Genomic DNA, 17,527 nt, shown 5'->3' with positions numbered 1-17,527 from the left:
GGAAGGAGGTGTGCTGGGCAGAGATCCCCAGACTACCCGAGCTAGGCCGGCCGAACAATGGCTTGTTGTAGGCAGGAGGGAGGCAGGAATGTGACCCGGGGAGTTGGGCGGTGGGGCGGCTGCTGTGGCGCGGCGGCTGGGCGGGGCCAGGTAACAGCAACCAAGCCTTCTACCTGTCCAGGTGCCTCCCATTTCCAGTAGCGCTGCGGAGCCGCCAGCACCTGCAGTCCGCTGCAGCCCGTGTCGGGCTAAGGACCGTGGACTGGGGCATGGCTTCTTAGAGTCTTCCCTTCGGGGAGAGGCCGGTGCAGAGTCCAGCCCAACTCGGTAGAGCCCTGTGCAGGGGAGGAGAAGGCCCTCCGCACCCCAACACAGACTGGGGGCAAGATGAAGAAGAACCAGTCTGTGCAAGGGACCTTCAGCAAACTCTTCGGGAAGAAGCATTCAACTCCCACCACCACCTCTTTGTACGCCACCAACCCGCCCTGGATCTTCACCCAAGAGGTCCCCGTACAGGGGACCAGGGACTTTGGTGAGTCGTTTCTGCAGTTGGGGCCTGGAGGGGGAGAGCTCTGCCAGTAGGTGGGGCCAGGGAATTAAAGGGGCCCCCGAAAGCCCCCCTGAAGGGTTTGGCCCAGTGTCTTCCTTCCTGTTCTCCCTGCAGAGAGCGGAGAGGCACATTGGCCCGGGGTGCGCGAGGTTGAGGCTCCCTGCATGGGTTCTGTGCTGCAGGGAAGACGTGAGACTCGGAGAAGAAGGAGGACGGGAAAGGGACGCGTTAGAACCTGTGAATTAGGGAGAGAGAGAAACTGCTGGGGAAGGGGGAGGAGAGCTAAGAGACTGATTGCTGGGCTGGGCTCTGAGGAGGTGGTGCTGTTGGGATCTAGAGATGTCTGTGTGTGCATGGAGGGGATCCCAAAGGAAGGCAATGCAGGACTTCCTCCCACTCCCCTGCCTGAGAGCCCCACAGCCCTCTTTCTGAAGTTCCTTCTTCCTTGTCTTGGTTAATAACTTTTTTTTTTTAGTTCTCACAGTCTGAGAGGGTTTGTAGCTGGGCCTGCCAATGGATCTCCCTCCCCCACCCGATATCCCCTTTTGTCTTTCTAATCTGGAAGCTTTTCTTTCTGAGTCAAGTTCCCCCTCCTGTCTTCAGTTCCACATCTGTAAAAAAGGGTTTTACTAAATGATCTCGAAGGTTCCAGCTCTCAATCAGAGAGAGAGCTGAGGGATTCTCCTGACACCCCTTGCCTTGCCCTTACCCCAGACTCCCATGCCCTGACCTTGCCACAGGTCCTGCCCAGTGTTGCCACATTAGGGCCAGGTTGGTCAGAGGAGGCACCGGTGAGCCAGCTGTTCCAGGGTCATCAGAGCCACACTATTCACGCAGCCCCTCCCACTTTGGCATGTTTGGGTTTTCTATCAGCCTTTGAAAAAGTCAATAGAGGTGAGGGTTGACTGTCCTTGGTGCCAGTCCATGTGAAGAAATGACTCATAATTTCACTTAATATCGACTTTTCCCCAACTCTCATCCCTGTCATCAGAGTCATTCTGGGCTCTGGATTTCTCTAATTTTTTTTTTTAAACCCTTACCTTCTGCCTCAGTAAAAATTCTTATGACAGAAGGGCAAAAGCTAGGCAAATGGGGTTAAGTGACTTGTCCAGGGTCACATAAGCTAGGAAGTCTGAGGCCAGATGAATGGTATTAAGGAGCTCTGTTAGAAAGAAGTAGGTTCAGATTAAGAGAGAAAATTGTGGTGGTTGGAATGGGGGAGAAAGTGGTTATAGAATTCTAAGGTCATTTAGACCACCTCCCTCTCTTTACAAGTAAGGAAACTTAGACCTAGAAAGTCTTAATGACTTAGCCAAGATCATTCAAGTCCTCTGACCCTTTCCACTGTACCCTCCTGCAGCAGTCCCTACTGCTAAATTAGGTCAGGATGGACAGCCATTTACAAAGGAAGAAATTAGTGGACAGTTCATCCAAGCCCCAGGGCTTGGACTGTGTGTCGCCTTATCAATCCATCTCATTGCAATTTGTACTTCTTCTAATTTGGGGGAAATGGAGGGTGGAAAAGAAGACGATTCAGTCGTAGATCAGCCACAAGCTTTGTCAGACACTTCTGGAAAGCCCAAGATGAGCTTGTGTCTCTGGGGGTGTGGCAAGGACAAGCTTCAAGAACCCCACTTGGGGCCCCTGCAGTCACTGGACACTAGTCGGTTCTAGTGTCCTGCTTCAGGGAACCTTTCTTTATTACTACCAGTTGCAGGAGGAGCAGGAGAGTTTATGCCAGTGGTGGTGGGGACCTTCAAGGAATCTGTGTTAGCCTGAATGGAGAGACAAGTTACCTGAACTTGGTCCCTGACATTGAGGAACTTACAATTTACACACACACACACAATATGAAGCGCAGAAATAAACTCTACAAATGCAAAACAGTCTCAAATATTTGCAGTTTATACAATCAGTGAGCAAAGAGGTCTAGTGAGGGAAGGAATGGCCATTATGAGGATGAACTCAAAATGATTGCCCCTTGTCTGGAAGATGATGGGGTGAGACTGCTTTACCATCTTCCTGATTTTGAGCAATGACTTGTCCAGGACTCAGTTTCCTCATGTGTAGCAGGAGGGAGTTCTTAGATGGCCTCTGAGTTCCCTTCCCCCTTAAATCTATGAAGTTGTGCATTTGAGGAAAGGGGCAGAGCCTAGTGTCTACCCTAATATACCCTGTGTGTTCATGTGCCAGGCAGAGCTCACAGGACCTTCTTGGCTCTTAATTCAGTGGGATTGGGAAGGATTTGGGGATGAAACTCTTCTTTCTGTATCCTCCTCTAATCTCTGAGCTCTGGGCTAATAGAGATTAGCCAAAGGTTGCACCAGAAGAGGAAGAAGGAAATTTTTTGGTCTCATTCTTCCTGGCCCTTGGAATTTGGTGAGACAGTGGAAGAGGGAACCCTGGATCCAGGAGGTGCTGGTATCCTTCCTCAGTTTGGGCAGGGCCAGCAGCCCATGGGGCAGCTCCCTCTCCCCAGGGCAGGGCCTAGGCACACAGCTGACTCAGCCTGGGCTCGTCCCAGCACAAGTAGGGCTGGAAAATAAAGCATGTATTGGGTAGTCAGTTCTCCGTGTTTCCTGTGTGCTAACTGAGTTGGAAGTGTTGGGTGCTGGTGGGTGTGGCAGCTGGCCCTCCACCCTGTCAAACAGGAATAGGGGTGGGTGGGTATGTATGGCATGGGAGAGGGAGGGAGAATTGTTTATACCAGAACCCAACTATGGAAAGAATGGACCAGGAGTCAAGAGCCCTGGATTCTAATCCTGACTCTGCTATTGACTGCCTCTGGATTTCACTCAGTTTTCTCATCTCAAATGGAAATCATATCTGTTCTGACAATCTCCTAGAATTATGAGAATCATTTGTTGTTGTTCAGTGACTTTTCAGTTGTGTCTGACTTTTCCTGATCCCATTTGGGGTTTTCTTGGCAAAGGCACTGGAGTGGTTTGCTGTTTCCTTCTCCAACTCTTTTTATAGATAAGGAAACTGAAGCAAAGAGGGTGAAGTGACTGGACTAGGGTCACCCAGTTAGGGGCCAGATTTGAACTCAGGAAGATGAGTCTTCCTGACACCATGCCCAGCATTCTAAGCACTTCACTGTCTAGCCACTCACGAAAACCATACATTCTGATAATAAACATGGAAGTACTTTGAAAAGCACAAGGAAATATGCAAATGGGGTTTATTTCTACCACTCTTATCTCCTGAAGCTCATTTAATTTCTCCTTTAAAAATCTGAAAGCTGGGGGCAGCTAGGTGGCTCAGTGGAATGAGAGCCAGACCCAAAGATGGGAGACCTTGAGTTCAAATCTGACCTCAGACACTTCCTAGCTGGGTGACCCTGGGCAAATCACTTAACTCCCAGCACCTAGCCCTTACCCTTACCACTCTTCTGTCCTGGAACCAATATTGGTTCTAAGATGGAAGGTAAGGGTTAAATATATATATATATGAAGGCTATACCATTTGGTGCATATATGTTTAGTACTGATATTACTTCATTGTCTATGGTACCCTTTAGCAAGTTATAATTTCCTTCCTTATCTCTTTTAATGAGATCTATTTTTGCTTTAGCCTTGTCTGAGATCATGATTGCTACTCCTGCTTTTTTTACTTTAGATGATGCATAATAAATTCTGCTCCAGCCCCTTACCTTTACTCTGTGTGTGTCTCCCTGTGTCAGATGTACTTCTTGTAAACAACATCATAGGATTCTATCCATCTCTCCTATCAAAAGCTTATTTCCAGCACCGTTTACTCAAGCTTTCCTCAGCTCTTTTCTCCTCACTGTCCTATTAGACATCTGGGGAAACTGATTTTGAGAGGAATGAAGCAACTCTCTCAAAGTCACACAAGGACCTAAAGACTAGAATCCTCAGACCCTCTTGCAGTGATAATTCCTTTGGAACCTGGTGTGATAAGGATTGGCCCATCAGCAGACTATAGTAATAGAGATATGGAAAAATCAATGTAGAAGGATTGGGTGGGGAGGTGCTAGGAATTTTTAATATATTATGGGAGTCCCCTCTCCCAATTTCCACCCCAGATGCATTAGGAAAATACAGGACAGAATGTATATGTATTTTGCTAATGGACTTTGGAGAAACAGATTAGGATCATCTGATGGCAATGGGCAGCTAAGAGGTACAGTGGACAGAATGCTGGGTCTAGAGTCAGAAAGACTCCTCTACCTGAGTTCACATCTAGCCCTGTGACTCTAAGCAAGTCACTTCACCTGTTTGCCTCAGTTTCCTCATCTGTAAAATGAACTGGAGAAGGAAATGGCAAACCACTCCAATATCTTTGCCAAGATCCCAAATGGGATCACCAAGTATCAGACAGGACCAAAAAGATTGATCAACAACAACCTGATGGCACGATTGCCAGACTATCCCTAGTATGCTGTCAGATTCCTTAGCTGTAGGTAAGAAAGATCTCCTGTCCTAACGAGTCTTGTGGAAAGAGCACTGTTTCTGGAGTCAGACAATTCCAAGCTTGAATCATTACTCCACGCCCTTTACTGGCAGTGTAACCTTGGGCAAATCCCTCCATATCCCTGAGCCTCAGTTCCCTCATCTGTAAAATGGGGTTGTTGTTAATAATACCTGCACCCTCTACCTCACAGGGTTATAGGAATGATAACATGAGATAATGGATAGGAAAGCCCTTCATGAAGCACTCTGGTGTTCAAGGTTCTTCCCTTTAAGCCAGGGTGGGTCTCCTTCCTGAAAACCTGGAAGGGACCTTATGTTCCCCTAAGCTCCTCTTCATCCCTTCCACCCCCATCTTCCTCATTTCTCAACAGAGCTTTACTGTTTACATGTCAGCTTCCTGGGGAGAGACCATCTACTCTACCCTGACTTTGAGGGGGAGAAATAGCCTTGCATATCTTTAGAGAGTCCAGGGTCTGGTTCATTTCCCAGTTACCTCGTGTCTGATAGATGGATGCCCAGGACCCCAGAAATTCCATAAGCATCATAGGCTAATGATTGTAGAGCTGGAAGACCATCTACTCTAACCTTCCAGATGAGGGAACTGAGACCTATAGAGGTTAAATGACTTGCCCAAGGTATATCAGAAGGGGAATTTGAACCCAAGCACTCTGACTCTAGGGATGGTTCTTTCCCCATTATACGAGACCCAGTCCCACCCCCATTGCAGGTTTCCTGAATGCCTCTCTAATTGGCTGGCACCTCAGAGCCATTTGGCTAAGTGCAGTAGAGAAGAGGCCACCACCCCGAAAGCTCTGAAGTATGTGCCTATCATTACTGTTCTTCAAGCTAATGTTCAGATAATATTTTACAGATGCCCTCTCATTTGGGTCCTTACATCAACCTAGTGCAAATATTATTTTAATAACAATAACAATAATTGCTAGCATTTATGTAGTACTTTAAGGTTTACAGAGCACGTAACATGAATGATCTCTTCTGAGCCTTACAACAATCTGTATAGTAGGTGCTATTATTATCCCCATTTTATAGATAAGTACTCTGAAGCTGACAAGGGAAATAACTTGCCCAGGGTCACACATCTGGTAAGTGTCTGAGGCAGAATTTGAACTCAGTCCTTCCAACCTAAATGTAGCACTCTATCCATTATACCGCCAGGCTTTTTATTGTTTATATTAGGAAGCTGAGGCTCATAAAACTCTCTGGGAATTGTAGAACTAGCAAGTCACAAACAGGTGCAGAGATGGAATAAAGGCTTTTGTTATTTCTCCTACATTGCATTAGCATAAGGATTCTTCACCATTTTGTGTCATGGACTACAGACTCTTCAGAATATTGTTTTCTTTTCTTTCTTTCTTTTTTAAAATCTTACTTTCTGTCTTAGAATCAATACTATATATTTGTTCCAAGGCAGAAGAGAAGTAAGGGCTAGCCGAGGAGGGTTAAGTACTTGCCCAGAGTCACACAGCTGGAATATATCCAAGTCCAAATTTGAACCCAGGACCTCCCATCTCCGGGCCTGGCTCTCTAGCCATTGAACCACCCAGCTGCCCCTGTTCTTAATCATTTTTATGTCATGGACTCCCCTAGAAGTTTGGTGAAGCCTATAAACTCCTCAGGTTACTAGTTTTCAAAGAATAAAATAGGATTACAATAGAAATCAATTATATTGAAATATAACTTTTTTAATGTTCCCAGCCTCCTGAAATAAAGGAAGATTAATGAAAACCTCTAAGGGGACTTGGTCGAGGGTTTGGCAGTTGTTTAGTCTCTGGAGTTGGATTCTTTATAAGTGGAACTAAGCTAATCTCAGCCAGGACCAGGTTGGCAACAGCAAGGAAGGCTGACCTGTGACTTTCCTTCTAGAGGTGTGAAGGAGACTTTTGTTTGTGCTTTTGTTTCCTGGAGGTGTTCTGTGGTTTGCCTGGAGCTTTGCTCATACACATACTCGGCTTGCCACCCTCTTCCTCCCCTTTCCCCCCCTCTGCAGTACATGTATTATATAATCCCTTGTTATTGTTGCTTTTGTAGCCAATTTTCACGGTGCTGGCCAAAGAGCCCAAGATTTCAAGGCTCAAAACGTGGGTCCAAATCTGTTTCAGTATCTTAACTGTCTATATGACCTTAAGCAAACTACCTCCTTGCTTTGGATCTCTTGGACCATCTTTAAATAAGGAGGTTAGACTAGATAAGGGGTTCTTAGCCTGAAGTCCACAGACTTGGAGAGCAGGGTGGGAACTTGGAAATTTTAATATTTTAATTTTTTAAACCCTTACTTTCTGTCTTAGAATCAATACTGTATATTGGTTCCAAGGCAGAAGAGTTATAAGGGCTGGGCAATGGGGGTTAAGTGACTTACCCAAGGTCACACAACTAGGAAGTGCCTGAGGTCAAATTTGAACCCAAGACATTCCATCTCTGGGCCTGGCTCTCAAACCACTGAGCCCCTGAAATTTTAATATTTTTAATACTTGTTTTACTATCCTTGGTTTCTTTTTCAATCCTATGTATTTTATTTTATGTATCTAAAAATGATTCTGAGAAGGATTACATTAGGTTTTTCCAGACTGCCAAAGGGATCTATGACCTCATAAAAGTTAAGAATTCTCTTGTCTTAGATGATCTCCAAGACCCCTTCCAGATCCATGGGTCTATGTTTATTTTTCTAAACACTTACCTTCTGTTTTAATATCAACTCTAAGACAGTAGAGCAGCAAGGGGGTGGGCAATGGGGGTTAAGTGACTTGTCCAGGGTCACACAGCTAGGAAGTGTGTGAGGTCAGAATGGAACCCAGGTCCTTCCAACTCCAGGCCTGGCACTCCATCCATCGTGCTACCAAGTTGCCCCCATGATTCTGTATTTCCCAGGAAAAATAGGGAGACTTCCTACGACCCTATCCCATGTCACCCTCCCCATACATATACTCCACAGCCCCTCTCTTTTCTTCCTTTTCATACTGTTCCTTACCCATCTATGATCATCTCTGTTTCTTCCTCCTCACAGAAGCCCACGGCCCCCTTCCCAGCCCTACTGACCTTTCCTTGATGTTCTTTTGGGACCACCCTCTTAGGACTCCCCATGCCCTCTAAAGCTTCCTCTGTCCTTGGTCTAATCCATCCTCTCTGCTTTTGCTTTTGAGTGAGGCAATCACTGATTACTCAGGAGTCCTTCTGGGAAGGGCTGGAGCTTTTCAACCTCTTGTCCTTCTCACCTGCTAATTACCAAGGAAGGACTTCATTATGGTCAATTACTGGCTGCATCCCTTCCTGCCCCTCACCACCCTCGGCTGGGAAGGCAGTGGCTGCCCCCTGGCTGACAGGGACAGTGGATTAGAACAGGACCTGGGATGAGGGGGACTGGGGTCACTGGGATTATTCTAGGTTACAACAACAGAATTAAGCCTCTGTCCCTGCCTAACTCCCTGGGATCCGATTAGAGGCTGCCCTCCAGCCTGTAGCTCTGGGGTCATTTGGGCTCAGAAGGTCACTGTCTTTGCCCCAACTCTTTCTTCCTCATCCCCAGGACTGAAGACAACTCTCCTTGCTAAGAGTATTCAGTCAACAAGCATTTATTCCATTAGATTCAGCAGAAGAGTCTTAAGCACCTACTATGTGCGAAGGCACTGTCCTAGGTGTTGGGCAAAGTTGAGAAACAATCCCATTGTAAAAGAGCTTTCGTTCTGGGCACTAAACCTGGCATACAAGTAAATATAGGATTAGGGTGTTCCTAGAGTCTATTTGCCCAGCCCAAGAGTTTGGGGGCACTACGAGGGAAGGAGCAGAGTGAAAGGAAATAGGAGGTAGAGAAGGAAGAAAAGCTGTATTTATTCTTTTAGAAATAAAAAAGGTCAAGGAAGAAGGGATGCAGGAGCCTGGAAATTCTGCTTAAGGATCACATGGTGCCTGTGTTCTGCCTGTTTACCTATATCAGTCCTCTTTCTACCCCACCCCACCCTTGCCTCCTTGCTTATTAGAATCCTAGATGGGGATTCAGCTCCAGGAGCACCTCCAGGAAACCTTCTCTGACTATAGCAGCTTACACTGATATTTCCTCCTCTTAGCTCTCAGAGTCTTCCTTATTTGAGCCACTTGTAGAATCACTCACTCCTAGAATGTCAGTTGCAAAAGACCTTAGAGATAATCTGGTCCACTCCCTGCATTTACAGAAGAGCAAACTGAAAAACCCAGAGAAGGAAGACAACTTGTCCAAACCCACACAGCAAAATCACAGTTGAACTGGAAGACGAACCCAGTTCTCCTGACTCCCAGTCCATGATTGAGCTAATATTTTTCATACATTACCTTGTATGATTGGCTAGCTTCTTAAAAAACTCTTACCTCCTGTCTTAGAACTAGTATTAAGTATTGATTCTAAGGCAGAAGAGTGGCAACAGCTAGGCAACTGGTTTCCATGACTTGCCTAGGGTCACACAGTGAGGAAGCCCAGATTTAAGCAAGTTTTTTTAAAACCCTTACCTTCCATCTTAAAAATCAATACCATGTATTGGTTCCAAGGCAGAAGAGTGGTAAGGGCTAGGCAATGGGGGTTAAGTGACTTGCCCAGGGTCACACAGCTAGGAAATATCTGAGGGCAAATTTAAACTCAGAACCTCCCTTCTCTAGGCCCAGCTCTCAATCTTACTGAGCCACCTACATGCCCCCTGAGCAAACTGCTTTCTTTTTATATTATGTTGTTTTTTTTTGTTTTTTTTTTTTTAAACCCTTACCTTCTGTCTTGGAGTCAATACTGAGTATTGGCTCCAAGGCAGAAGAGTGGTAAGGGTAGGCAATGGGGGTCAAGTGACTTGCCCAGGGTCACACAGCTGGGAAGTGGCTGAGGCCAGATTTGAACCTAGGACCTCCCATCTCTAAGCCTGGCTCTCAATCCACTTAGCTACCCAGCTGCCCCCTTGTTGTTTTTTAATTAATTAATTAATTTAGAGTATTTTTTCATGGCTACATAATTCATTTTCCCTCCCTCTCCCTTTTCTCTCCCCTCTCCTGGACCTGACAAGAAATTCCACTGAATTAAACATGTATTATTGCTGAGCAAACTTTTAAAGATCCTAGAGGGTAAGGGACCATCTGCAGACTTCCCCATCCCATGAATTACCTGTCACAGTGGCCTTTGCATGTGGTACCTAGTGAATGATAGATGGATCTGGGAATTCAATTATTCTGAGCCTGGTTCTATTAGTCAGAAATGAGACATGAAGGTAGGAGGAAAGAATTGCAGAGAAAGGATCTTGGGGCCAGCAGTCACCCTGGCTTTGTGGGGCTCCAGCCTCATGACTCATTATTGGGCTCCCTCCTCCTTCTCCTCCTCTCTCTAACTTTCCAGTAATAGGATTTCTTAACTGGAGTCTGTAGGAAACTCATAAAGGAGAACCACGGACAGCTACAGGGCTAATGCTTCTGCTGTGCTTTTGCTTCTTGCATCCATCCTTGCCCTTCCCTCCAAGACTGCCTGTTATTTTTCTTCACCAGCAGCTTCCTCTGAGATGGAGATGCTCCCTGAGTTTGACAGGTTCCAGGTCTCCCAGACCCAGGACAGAAGAGACCCAGGATTCCTGGCACCTTTGTCCAGTAGACCTTGCTGGCCCTTGGTGTACCTGCTAAGATAGCCCCCTCAAGAATGTAAGCTTCTTTACTGGAGGGACTATGCTTTTGCCTTTCCTTGTATCAGGATCTACACCATAGTAAGCACTTAATAAGTGTTTATCAACTAATTGCAGGGTAGAAGAAATCTGCATAGATCTGTCATCCACCTCTATTATTTTGCCTCTATAGTAACTGAGGGAGTTTGCTGAGGGAACAAGGCTCTAGGGCAGGGGTCGGCAACCTTTTTGGCCGTGAGAGCCATAAACGCCACATTTTTTAAAATGCAATTTCGTAAGAGTCGTGCAGTGCTCACAGTGTGCGCTCCTGTAACAGTGCCTGAAAAAAAATTGACTTTATGGCTCCTGCAGAAAGAACCATACGTTACCGACCCCTGCCCTAAGGGGTAGGGTGGAAGTAGGGGGTGAGGAGAAGAGGGGAAGTAAAAATAGAACACTCCCAAACTTGGAAGGGTGGGGAAGGAGGAAGACTCTGAGTAAGGGGTCTTGATCCTTGACTTTTCTCTTGCTTATCCCACTTCGTTTTTTGTTTGTTTGTTTTTTACAAAAGGATATTTTATTTTTCCACTTTTATATAATCAATTTCATATACATTTTCTAAAATTATAAGATCCAAACTGTCTCTTTCCCTCCCTTCCTTTCTCCCACTTGGAGATGGTAAACAATTTGATCTGGGCCATACATGTATTATCTTGCAAAACCCACTTCCATATTGGTCATTGTTGTAAGAACACACTCACATAAAACCCAAACCCTGAAATAAAATTATAAATACATAGATGTGAAAGATCCAAATCCATTCTATTCCAAAAGTTCTTTCTCTGGAAGTGGAAAACATTCCCCATCATAAGCCCCTCAGAATTGTTCTGGATCATTGTATTGCTAAGAGTAGCTAACTCTTTCACAATTGATCATCCCACAATATTGCTTATACTGTGAACAATGTTCTCCTGGTTCTGCTTATTTCACTCTTCATCACTTCATGTAGATCTTTCCAACTTTTTCTGAAATCATCTTGTTTATCATTTATAGAACAATAGTATTCCATCATCAACATATACCACAATCTGTTTATCCATTCTTCAATTGTTGGACATCTCCTCAATTTCCAATTCTTTGCCACCACAAAAAGAGCAGCTATAAATATTTTTGTACGAGTAGGTTCTTTCTCCTTTTTTTATTATCCATTTGGGATACAGACCCAGGAGTGGTACTACAGAATCAAAGGCTTATCCCACTTTAAAAGGAATATGGTGGGGCAGCTAGGTGGTTCGGTGGATAAAGAGCCAGACCTGGGGATGGAAGGTGTTGGGTTGTGTGACCCTGGGCAAGACATTTATCCTCCATTGCCCAGCCCTTATCACTTTTCTGTCTTGGAACCAATACCCAGTAAGCTGGAAAGTAAGAGTTTAAAAAAAAAAAAGACTAATTAGAGTGGCCTTCTCAACCTGAGCAAGTAGATGGAAGAGTAGCGTATTGGGTCTGGAGTCAGAAAGATCTGAGTTCAAATCCAACCTCAGACTCTTAATAGCTGTGTGACCCTAGGCAAGTCACCTAATCCTGTTTGCCTCTGTTTCCTCATTTGTAAAATGAGCCAGAGAAGGAAATTGCAAACTACTCTAGGATCTTTGCCAAGAAAACCCCAAATGGGTTCATGAGGAGTCAAACAGGGCAGATTAACAACGAAACTGTAGATCTCACTGTTCTGTTGTGGAGAAAGCCCTTTGTAAACCACAAAAAGCTATGCAAATATATTGTTGTTGTTGTTATTGTTATCATTAATAATGATTTTTGCTCTTACTCAAGGGAGAAATAGGAGCCAAGGAAGCTAGGTGGTACAGAGGATAGAGTGCTGGACTTTGACTCAGGAAAACCCAAATTCAAATCCAACCTTGGACACGAGCTATGTGACTGACCAAGTCACTTAACCCCTTTTGCCTGAGTAAAATGAGGATAATAGCAACGTCTACCTCCCAGGGTTGTTGGGAGGACCAAATGAGATCATACTTGTAATTCACTTAGCACAGTGCCTAGTACGTAGTAGGTACTTAATAAATCCTCTCCCTTCCTGCTTGAGGGAGCCTACAGGGCTGAGTTTCCCAGATCAGTTTCCTTACTGTGTCCCACATAAAGGTTTGGGATTTTCGCTAATGTCCTTAAGAGGGCAACATCTGGAAGTGCTCTGTGTGATCTGAGCCCTTCTAGGATTTGGGAATAGACCAGACAGCTGTCCCCAATCTTCATGGGGTTCCTACCAGCTGGAGCCCTGCCAGTTCTGATTCTGACATGGTTTTTGTACTTGTTATGGGAGGATGGGGAGCTCCATTGTGGGTGCTCCATTCTTTGGAGATTTTCCTCCCGCTCTATTCCTTGTGTGTTTTTCAAGGGCATACCAAGTTGAAATAGTGATTGCTAATGTCAGACCCCAACTTCCCTATCCTAACTTAGACATAAAGGTCAGGGTGAGGAAGGGAAAAGACGACAAGGAGAGGGTTTAATCTGATATTTTTTAAGGATTCAACTGACTTTTGCAGTATTGTGCTTTTTAAGAGAAATTCAATAAAATCTGTTGCAGAATCCTCAAGAGGTTTTGCAAGGGAGAGAAGGTTAGGGTTGGGAATAAGGAATGGATAGGAAGACTTTGGAGCAATCCAACGCAAGCATCTCATAAGTATTTTCTATGTGCCGGGCTCAGGATACAAAGAATAAATGAGGGGGGCAACTAGGTTGCACAGTGGATAGAGTATCAGGCCTAAAGTCAAGAGAACCTAGGTTCAAATCTAGCCTTAGATACTTCCTTACTGTGTGACCCTGGGAAAGTCACTTAGCCCCAGTTGCCTGGCCCTTGCCACTCTTCTATCTTAGAATTCATACTAAAACAGAAGGAAAAGAGTTTTTAAAAAAAATGAGAAAATCCCTGCCCTCAAAGAGCTTGTATCCGATACAGAGCTCATTTCCCATTCTGAATTTCTCAGAAATTAGCAGGGTGAAGAAAGAAGAAGAAGAAAAAGGAAGAGAAGAAGGAGGAGGAAAAAGAGGAGAAGAAGTAGTAGTAGTAGAAGTTGTTGTTAGCAGGGCCCAAGGGGTCAACTATTTGGAAATTTGGGGGAAACTATTTTTTTTAATTGGGAAAATAAATTTTGGAAACTATTGGGGAAACTGAGGCAAACAGGATCAAGTCAACTGCCTCTAGAGAACACTAAGGTTTCACTTAACTTAGTCAATGGTTTGAAGAGTTCTCTTCTGGAAGCTATATACAAATGGAGCCTTGAGTGTTGGCCCTGGATGTTCCTAATGAAGTGCATGCAAATTTCTAGAACTGGACAGGTGTCCCTGGTCCCCATGAATTCTGGTTTTGCATGTAGCTTGACTGACCTGCTTCTAACCCTAGAGTGAGGCCTTTCTAGAGGGGAGGTGTCACTAGGGGTAAGTGAAGAGATTTGGGGAACAGAGATCTTAGCTTTCAGATTCAGGAAATTACTAAATCCATATAAATTTAGAGTGAGTTCCATAACCACTTATTAAACACCTTCTATGAACAAGGGGTAGTCAGAGATACCAAGACATAAAGAATAGACAAGTCAATATAAAATCTAATTTATTTTTTATTTTTTTTTAAACCCTTAAATTCTGTGTATTGGTTCCAAGGCAGAAGAGTGGTAAGGGTAGGCAATGGGGATCAAGTGACTTGCCCAGGGTCACACAGCTGGGAAGTGTCTGAGGCCGGATTTGAACCTAGGACCTCCCGTCTCTAGACCTGGCTCTCAGTCCACTGAGCTACCCAGCTGCCCCCTATAAAATCTAATTTGAAGAGGCAAGGAGCACTAAATTTGGGGGTTGGGGGGAGTTCTGATAACTAGTTAGTATTGCCAGAGTTGCTGAATTTTGGCTCTGTCTTCCTTGACAACAGGGAGTTCTTAACTTGGAGTCTGGGAATAGATTTCAGAGGATCCATTAAACTAGATGGGAAAAAAAATACATCTTTATTTTGGAATGTCAACTTCCTTTGTAATCCTATGTATTTTATTTTAAACATTTAAAAAGATTTTTTTCAGAGAATGAATCTGTAGGCTTCATCAAAGGACAAGACTAAGATCACCTTCCTTAGAGAATCCAGAGGATGGTATTCTTAGAAATCCTCTCCCTGGAGTGTTAAGAGCATCATTCTCTTGGGGCTCCACCAAACTTTGAATCCTAAAGTCATAGAGCCACAGGATGTCAGAGCTGGAAGGAATCTTACAGGCCATCTTGACATAAGCTCCTCATTTTATCCAGAAGGAAGTTTAGGCCCAGAGAAGGGTGTAACTTGTCCAAGACCACACAGTGAGCAGAACTGGTACTCTAACATAGGTCTCCTGTTCCTAGTCAATGCCACTTCTATTGCATAAGATCATAAGCTTAGAAATGCAAAGGATTTCAGAATTTACCTAATCCTATGCTCTCATTTTGCATAAAAAGAAACTGAGTCCCAGAAAGGTTCAGGGATTTTGTCATGTAGGTAGTCAGAGGCATGATCTGAACCCGGAATGTGGCAGAAGTAAGAATGGAAGTCCAGGTCCACCAGGGAGTGCCTTCCTCCCTGATCCTATATCTACTGAATTCTTTAGCCCTGCAGTTATGACTTAAAGCCAACCACTCTGACCAGGGCCCCTTGTGAGAAAGGGCAGCTGCCTGTTGTCCCAGATTCTCAGGACTCTGGTTTCCAATCTAAAGTGGAGCCAGAAATGCAGCTGTCTCTCATTTTAATGCAAAAGACACATTCCTGGAAAGTCTTGCATTAATTGAATGTTGGGAATTCCATGCTAGTATAGAGTGACTCTCTAGAAATACTAGCTGAATTGAATCATACAAATAGGATTAAGAGCTGGAACAGATTGTACAAATCAGCTAATCCACAAACGGCTCCCCTCTGGGTTTTGGGGCAGGAAGTAGCCAAGCCAGGATTTGAACCCAGGTGTTCTGACTCCAAATCCAGTGCTCTCTGCTTGAATTGAAGTATAAAGAAAACCCTATTTTCAATGCACCAAAGGAATTGGATACTTAAAGGAATCCTATCCTAAACCCTTTATTTGCGGGGGAAGGGTGAGGTGGGGAATGGAAAGAGAATCTCTTTTCTTGGAAATCTGAATTTTTCAGAGGTATTTTGCTATAAGCAGTGCATATTTATATTGTTTTTTAATTCAATTTTTAAAAAAAATTTTTAATTTTAAGTATTTACAAAATTTAAACAAGGGGAAAGATCACTTATTGCATTCATTGAGAAGACCTAAATTATGTCTGAGAAAAAATGAAACTTGTCCTCTCCAAAGTTTTTTTTTTTTTTAACCCTTAACTTCTGTGTATTGGCTCCTTGGTGGAAGAGTGGTAAGGGTGGGCAATGGGGATCAAGTGACTTGCCCAGGGTCACACAGCTGGGAAGTATCTGAGGCTGGATTTGAACCTAGGACCTCCCGTCTCTAGGCCTGACTCTCAATCCACTGAGCTACCCAGCTGCCCCCACCTCTCCAAAGTTTTGCTGGGAAAACCTAGTTGCTCTTAAGTCACTTCTTTGTCCTTTGTTCCCTGGCTTTCTGATCCCTGAGACCAACTTGACTGCTCCCCTTCAAAGGGCTACTCTTTGTTCCTCCATTAAGTTGTTATTGTTTTTTCCCTCCTAGGCTCTTGACCCTCAGATTCTAGTCCTGGCTCTTCCATCTTCCTGGCTCTATGACTTTGAGCAAATCACTTCCTCTCTGGGCTCCATTTTCTACATCTTTAAAAGAAGACATTGGTCAACTAGATGGCAAAGTGGAGAGAATGTCAGGCTTGAAGCCAGGAAGACTCATCTTCCTGAATTCAAATCTGGCCTCAAGACACTTACTAGCTGTGTGACCCTAGGCAAGTCATTTCACTTTATTTATCTCAATTTCTTCATCTGTAAAATGAATTGGAGAAGGAAATGGCAAACCACTCCAGTATCTTTGCCAAGAAAACCTCAACTAGGGTCATGAAGAATCAGACATGACTGAAACAACTGAGCAATAACAACAAAAAACTAGATGATTGCCAAGGTTCTTCCCATCTGAAAACTCCTAAGATTCTCCAGAGGCAGGTTTATTTTGGAATCGATAGATGCTCTCAGTATGTATCTTCTTTTGTCCCTGAAACAAGTCCATCTGCCTTTGGAAGTATTCTAAGAATTTTTACTGCTAGTAGCTTCAGAGAAGCAGATGGCACATAATTGACAAAGAAAGGAAGAATCTGGGTTTCAAGAAAGTTATAGCTAAGATTGTCCCTGGTGTTCCTTGGAATGCAAATGGGGCTAGCTCTGCTTTTATCTTATCTTCCAGGCTTTATTATCCCCTAACAACCAAACTCTAAAAATTAAAGTACTTCTGAATAGGAAGGGATCTGGGAGGTCATTCCCATGTTGATTATTTCAAAAGCTGTGGTTCCTGGGTTCTCTTTCCCTTTAAACAAATTCCCATCCTAAGTCATCTTACATCTCTTTCTCATTCTCATTCTACCCCTCCATACTCACCAATATATAGTTTTCTTCATCATGGTTTTGATATACCACAGGTTAGCATAAGAATTTTTTTAAGCCTTTGCCTTCCATCTTAGAATTAATTCTAAGTATCAGTTCCAAGGCAGAAGATTGATAAGGACTAGGTAATTGAGGTTAAGTGACTTGCTCTGAGTCACACAGCTTGGAAGTGTCTGAGGCCAGATTTGCCCTGAATCACCTGGAATTTAGCTGCCCCAGCATAAGAAATTAAATGGGAACTTGGTGGGGAAGGGGAGTAATATAGAAGACACAGACAATACATAAAGACTAGCAGATGACATAGAAACATTTTAGAAACTCAGAAATGCATACTTAACCCAAAATTTACAAAAAAGGTACTACAAACACCCCATAAAAGACA

At 44.1% G+C, this 17,527-nt stretch overlaps 1 protein-coding gene across 1 annotated transcript in view; it reads left to right on the top strand.

Annotated features, from left to right (window-relative positions):
* The first annotated feature begins 318 nt into the window (after positions 1 to 318).
* C4H6orf132 (chromosome 4 C6orf132 homolog) overlaps positions 319 to 17,527 on the top strand; it is a 51,211-nt gene continuing 34,002 nt past the window's right edge. The window contains exon 1 of the mRNA XM_044675310.1: positions 319 to 532. Coding sequence (XP_044531245.1) covers positions 388 to 532 — 145 coding nt within the window. The 5' untranslated portion in view covers positions 319 to 387. The remainder of the gene's footprint in view (positions 533 to 17,527) is intronic.

Source organism: Gracilinanus agilis, chromosome 4 (genome assembly GCF_016433145.1).
Source record: "Gracilinanus agilis isolate LMUSP501 chromosome 4, AgileGrace, whole genome shotgun sequence".
Classification (NCBI taxonomy): domain Eukaryota; kingdom Metazoa; phylum Chordata; class Mammalia; order Didelphimorphia; family Didelphidae; genus Gracilinanus; species Gracilinanus agilis.
This window is presented reverse-complemented; position numbering and strand designations above follow the sequence as displayed.